This window comes from Hypanus sabinus, chromosome 5 (assembly GCF_030144855.1).
Source record: "Hypanus sabinus isolate sHypSab1 chromosome 5, sHypSab1.hap1, whole genome shotgun sequence".
Classification (NCBI taxonomy): Eukaryota; Metazoa; Chordata; class Chondrichthyes; order Myliobatiformes; family Dasyatidae; genus Hypanus; species Hypanus sabinus.
Genome location: NC_082710.1, coordinates 150,138,732 through 150,144,898, shown reverse-complemented (window position 1 = coordinate 150,144,898; position 6,167 = coordinate 150,138,732). Strand labels below are relative to the sequence as shown.

At 46.5% G+C, this 6,167-nt stretch overlaps 1 protein-coding gene and 1 non-coding gene across 2 annotated transcripts in view; one reads left to right on the top strand and one right to left on the bottom strand.

Annotated features, from left to right (window-relative positions):
- Positions 1 to 315: 315 nt before the first annotated feature.
- On the bottom strand, positions 316 to 479 carry LOC132394884 (U1 spliceosomal RNA). The gene has a single exon (XR_009512430.1). It is a non-coding gene; the product is annotated as a U1 spliceosomal RNA (small nuclear RNA).
- Positions 480 to 4,179: 3,700 nt separating this feature from the next.
- Positions 4,180 to 6,167, top strand: part of LOC132394453 (uncharacterized) — a 38,786-nt gene continuing 36,798 nt past the window's right edge. The window contains exon 1 of the mRNA XM_059970628.1: positions 4,180 to 4,415. Coding sequence (XP_059826611.1) covers positions 4,223 to 4,415 — 193 coding nt within the window. The 5' untranslated portion in view covers positions 4,180 to 4,222. The remainder of the gene's footprint in view (positions 4,416 to 6,167) is intronic.

The window sequence follows — 6,167 nt, the reverse complement described above, 5'->3', positions numbered from 1 at the left end:
GACTCCCTTCCCTGCTGTATCCAGACCATTTCTGCTTACTAGGACAGTGTACAAAGAACTAATTTTGCATGTTTTTTATGCAAGACACTGTCAGGAGAGTGTTTCTCCAGCTATTTGGTTTTATTTTGGCTCCACACTTACGTCACTTGCATTGTCAACTTCTATTTCATTCATGTCTGCAAAAAGGCCGAATTGGTATATCGAGGGCTGCAAATTTCTCAGCACAGAAGAGGTCATGACGAAAGGGCAGATACTGCCCGGCCACGCAAGCACATGCAGTATCGCAATAGTTACTCTGTCTTTAACGAACAAAATCAGGGGAAAGCGCGAACGCAGTCCCCCACTACCACAAATTGTGCAGTCGAGTATCCCGCATTTGGGGACATCGCAGGCGTCAGCACACCCGGAGTACAATGGGATAGCCTCATCCTGGAACCTCGGCCTTCCTGATCACCGACAGTTCCCTGCCAGGTAAGTATGCTTTCAAATCCCCCTCACACCCAACCAAATCCAAATATCACTCCTTAACATTAACACGAGCCACAATTTTAAAACTTACACTATTTTCACAAAAGGCAAACGTACGAGAAATAAATGTAGCTCCACATTTTACTTTTCCAGTTTGTAATAACCGAATGCTACTTTTCAGCATTTCACATTTTTTGTATCGCTCTGATATTTACATATCTTCCCTAAAAGGAAGGAACCCCTCTGACATACTGATGCAATTACTGTACCAAGAAGGCGCTGTACGGCAGCGGCTTGCATTTCACAAAGAGTTTGAGGAGACTTGGTATGAGGTCGAAGACTCAAATTTCTACACCGGTATCATAGGGAACATTCTGTCTGGAGGGGCCACTGCATGTGACCGGGAAAAAGGCTGCAGAAAGACTCCCCCCCCCCCCATTAATAAAACTAAAACCAAAACGGGATGACATTTTGCAGTGAAGTGTGTGAAACAAACAACGGATATGTGGAGGGAGAGGTCTAAAGTAAGTGTCCCGGGTTGCTGAATCAGTTAACGGCAGCGCCCGGGGTGAGCGAACTGAGTTAAAAGTGCTATCTATCCTGTCAAGAAGGGGCAGTGTCGAGGTTCATCCCCGGCAGCTGCGTAACACAGGACTCTCTGTTCCCGGGGTCGCACACCGAGACCAACATCCGGTGCTGCTGGCAGATCATCAACTCCGTCAAAGACGCTCTTTGGTCAACCCGAAACCAGATGGTCTACCAGCACACGGAGTTTTTTTTATTAAACAAAATATACTTTATTCAAAAAAATTATATACAATAACCATTCAAAGACTTTCAATTCTTTGCAGTTGTTACCATTACTGTCTTTACATTTTCAAAATTCAAAAGTTTTGCCACCCACCTGGCACTTTGTTCTTTCATATTTACATTCGGGGGGTATACCCCCAACCCCTCAACTCCCACGGGAGAAGAACCCTAGACTGTGGTCCGTCCCCACCGGGCCCTTGCGGTGGCTGCACCGAGTTTGAGTGCGTCCCTCAGCACGTACTCCTGCAGCCGAGAATGTGCCAGTCAGCAGCATTCCCCACGGACATCTCCGTGTGCTGGTAGACCAAGTTTCGGGCCGACCAAAGAGCGTCTTTGACCGAGTTGATGATCTGCCAACAGCACCGGATGTTGGTCTCGGTGTGGGTCCCCGGGAACAGCCCGTAGATCAGAGAGTCCTCTGTTATGCAGCTGCTGGGGATGAACCTCGACACTGTCCCTTCCATCCTCCTCCACACCTTCTCCGCGAACCCACAGTGTGCAAAGAGGTGGGTCACCGACTCCTCCTCACTGCAGTCCTCCCGTGGGCAGAGGGGTGTGGAGACGACGTTCCGGGCGTACAGGAGGGATCAGAAGTTAGAACTTCTCTACGAGGGACAAGTATGGTGGCAACAACCAGCTGACAGGGGTATTGCACAGGAAAGGGGCCTGACCCATCCTTTGTAGCCAGGGCGACAGGTAGAACCTGGGCACGTAGTGGTACTTGGTGCCCACGTACCTGGGATCCACACACAACCTGATGCAGTCACACACGAAGCTGGCCATCAGGGTAAGGGCGACACTGGGGAAGTTTTCGCCCCCGTTGTCCAGGGACTTGTGCATGGTGGTCCATCTGACCCGCTCCATCTTGGATCTCCAAACGAATCTGAAGATGGCTCAGGTGATTTCCGAGCTGAAGGAGCGGGGGACTGGCCACACCTGCGCCAAGTACAGCAGCCCTGAGAGCACCTCACACCTGATGACCAGGTTCTTGCCCGCTATCGATAGGGAGCGTCCTCCCCACAGTCCCAGTTTCTGTTTGACCTTGGCAGTCCACTCCTGCCAGTTCTTGTTGCACGCCTCAGCCTCTCCGAACCAGATCCCCAACACCTTCAGGTGATCAGACCAGACCTGATGGTGAAGGGGACGCTGGATCGGTCGGGCCAGTTGCCGAAGAGCATGGCTTCGCTCTTCGTGCGGTTGACCCTGGCCCCCGACACCTGCTCGAACTGTTCGCAGATGCTGATCAGCCTGCGAACTGACCTCGGATCGGAGCAGAAGACGGTGACATCGTCCATGTACAGGGAGGTTTTGACTTGGGTGCCTCTACTACCTGGGAGCGTCACCCCTCTTACGCCCCCATCCCTCCTGATGGCTTCGGCAAAGGGCTCTATGCAGCCCACGAACAAGACAGGGGCGAGTACAAAGGCCCATAACACGTTTATCAGCATTTCGCCCACTCTCTTCCCATCAAGTCTGCGTGATATGTCTTAACGTTTGACGCGGGAGAAATTGAAACACCTCCTGTCAGTCCCGTCACATGATAGTTATGGACCAACATCATTAATGCCTCACTTGTGTAAACTTATGATTACAGAGCGGATGAATTATATTTTGGAAAAAGGTGTGATATAGAGTTTTATCAGCGCGGTTTTCGGAAGGGTAGAATGATATTGATTCAGTTTTATGTTTGGAAGATGATATTAGTAAAGCACAGGTAAATAAAGATGTTGTGATAGAGTAAGTATTCTTTGATATAGAAAAAGCATATGATATGTTATAGAGAGAGGGTATAAATTAAGGAATTTAGGAATGAAGAGGAAAGCTATATAAGTTTTTACCAAGCTTTTTATTTTGATGGTCTATGCAGGTATGGGTAGGAAAGGTATATTCGGGCTGCTATGAGATAGGGAATGGGACTCCACGAGGCAGTATTTGTAGCCCTTTATTGTTTAACACTATGATTAATGATACTTTCTCTGAGATAGGTACTGGGGTGGGTTAATCACTTTTTGCAGGTGATGGAGCTTTATATATCAGAGGAAAAAATTCAATTTAACCGTACACAGGATACAATTAGCAATTAATAAGATCGAACAGAGGGTAAATAGATGGGGGTTAAACTTTCAGTAGCTAAAACAAGTTATATGTTTTACAAAGAGGATCAATAGACGTGCACTTAATTTGAAATTATATGGTCAAACTCTTGAAGAAGTGTCAGTGGTGAGATTTCTTGATCTTGAAGGGAATGAGCTGGTTGATTGCATGGCCAAAAAGAACTGTTAAAAAGTTCATCTGTGGATATAGACCTTCCATTTAGCAAATCAGAAGCTAAGGGATTGGTGGGGATAAGAATTAGGAAACTATGGCAAGACATGGTATAAAGGACATAAGGGGAGATACAGTTCCTTGAGTACATAAAACTGTTGGATTGATGGGAGAAGGGGGAAAGACAAGAAGGGAAGGAATTACATTGACTCGACTTGGAATTGGGCATACTCGTATCTTGTTGGAGAACACCACTTTGGGGTGTGTAGGTCTTGTCATCATCATGAAACAGTTGAACAAACTATTTTACAATGTGAAGCATATAAAGTTGAAAGAAAGCCAATGCAGGCTGCACTACTAGCTTTTTCACTTAAAAACTTTGTTATGGAAGCGAATTTAATTCACTATTTCATTATTTATAATTTATGGGGCTTTTTGGGGTAATTTAGTTTTCATTTGTTAAAGCACCAGTCGGGGTTTATTTCCCAACTCTCTGTACCACACTCCAGTGCAGCTGGTGGCGGTAATGCAACTTTAAATTGGACGGTGGCGGAAATACAACTTTAAATTGGACGGTGGCGGAAATACAACTTTAAATTGGACGGTGGCGGAAATACAACTTTAAATTGGACTCCTGCCATTAAAGTCAGCTGAGCAAGGTGGCGGCATCACTTCCAACATGGCCGTAGGGTCGTGGTGTTTGCAAGTTTTTCGCTCTGTTTGCGGATTGTTGTTGGGGAGCAACTGCGGTTCGATGATGACTTTGTTTTTGCTACCTCTCTTGCTGCTGCTGTCGTCCGTGCACATTGTGTTTAATGGTGACACACATTTAAACGTGAAACGGAGCGCTGCATATCCAAGGCCAAACGCAGGTATGCCCCAGTCCAGGGACCTCTGTCATTTTCTGCGCTGGCAGTTCGGCCCAGCTTGATCATTCTTGGTTTATTCTGTTTGTGCGTTCTATTTTTACTTGAGAATATTGTCGGGGAGAATACTGTGGTACTTAAGGGCGAAGAACGGAGGTATGTTTTTACCCAGAAAGGCTGGATATGTTTCAGAGAAACTTTTGTGACTCATTCATTAAACTCTGGTGCTTAGTCATCATTTTGATGGTAGTTTTTAAATGAATGAACTTTATTTTGATTTAAAATATTTTTTGATGGCAGTGCTGTGTACAAACGGAAGCCTGATGTGGTTGCCTTCACTTTCCCAGTCACTTCGTGAGGGGTTGGGATAGCTTGGTATTTGTCATTATTTTTTCAGTGTTTGGAAATGAGGCTGTGCTTTCTTGGCTAACATAGAAATCTACAGCACAGATTATTCGGCCCACAATGTTGTGCTGACCATGTAACCTACTCTAAAACTGCCTAGAATTTCCCTAGTGCATAGCTCTTTCTTTTTCTAAGCTCCATGTACCTGTCTGAGAGTCTCTTAGAAGACCCTATTGTATCCGCCTCCACCACCATCACCAGCAGTGCATCCCAGCATCCACCACTCTCTGAGTGAAAAACATCCCCTCTGTACCTACTTCCAAGCACCTTAAAACTATAGAGGTTGATTTTTTTTTAAACAAAATATACCTTATTCAAAAAAAAATTATTTACAATGAACCTTTCAATGATGTTCAATCCTTTACAGACGTTTCCACTACATTCTGTACATTTCCACACTTTCACCCACTCATCAGGCACTCTTTTGGTTCATCTTTACCCACCATCAGGCGAAGTGCATTTTTGCTTCATCATTTGTTTGTCCTTCCTCACAAACTCCCTACAAGCTTCCTGTACTTGTGCTCCAACCTCCCCATCCTCTGCCTCTTCACCTCAGTTCCCAACCCCCTTTAAATCTATTTTACATCCTCCCCAATAGCATTAGTAGACCTCCCTACCGGGATATTGATCCCCCTAGGATTCCAGTGCAACCTGTCCTTTTTGTACAGGTTGTACCTGCCCCAGAAGAGGACAGGATGATGCAGAAATCTGAATCCCTGGCCCCTGCTCCAATCCTTTAGTCACACATATATCCGCCACCTCATTCTACTTCTGTCCTCACTGTTGCATGGCACGGGTAGCAATCCCAGGATTACTACTTTTGAGTTCCCGCTTCTCAGCTTCCTCCTTAACTCCCCATATTCTGCTTTCAGGACCTCCTCCCTTTTTTACCCATGTCATTGGTACCAAAACGTACCACGACCTCTGGCTGCTCACCCTCCCACTTCAGGATATTGTGGATGCAATAAGAAGCATCACGAACCCCGGCACCTGGGAGGTGGCAGACTACCATCCGTATTTCTTTTTTGCGCCCACAGAATCTCATATCTGTCCCCCGAACTATAGACTCCTGTATTCCTGCTGCCACCTTCCGTTCCCTACCCTTCTGAGCCACAGGGCCAGACTCGATGCCAGAGGCACAACCGCTATTGCTTCCCACAGGCAGGTCGTTTCTTCCCCCCACCGCCCCCAACATTACTTAATATGGAATACTTGCTATTAAGTGGGATGGCCACAAACTGACCTTTCCCTTCCCTCTCCTGACAGTCACCCACTTATCTGTACCCTGTGTCTCAGGTGTGACTACCCGAGTTCACTGGAAGCAGCACCCAAGGTAGACAGGACCTGAACCAG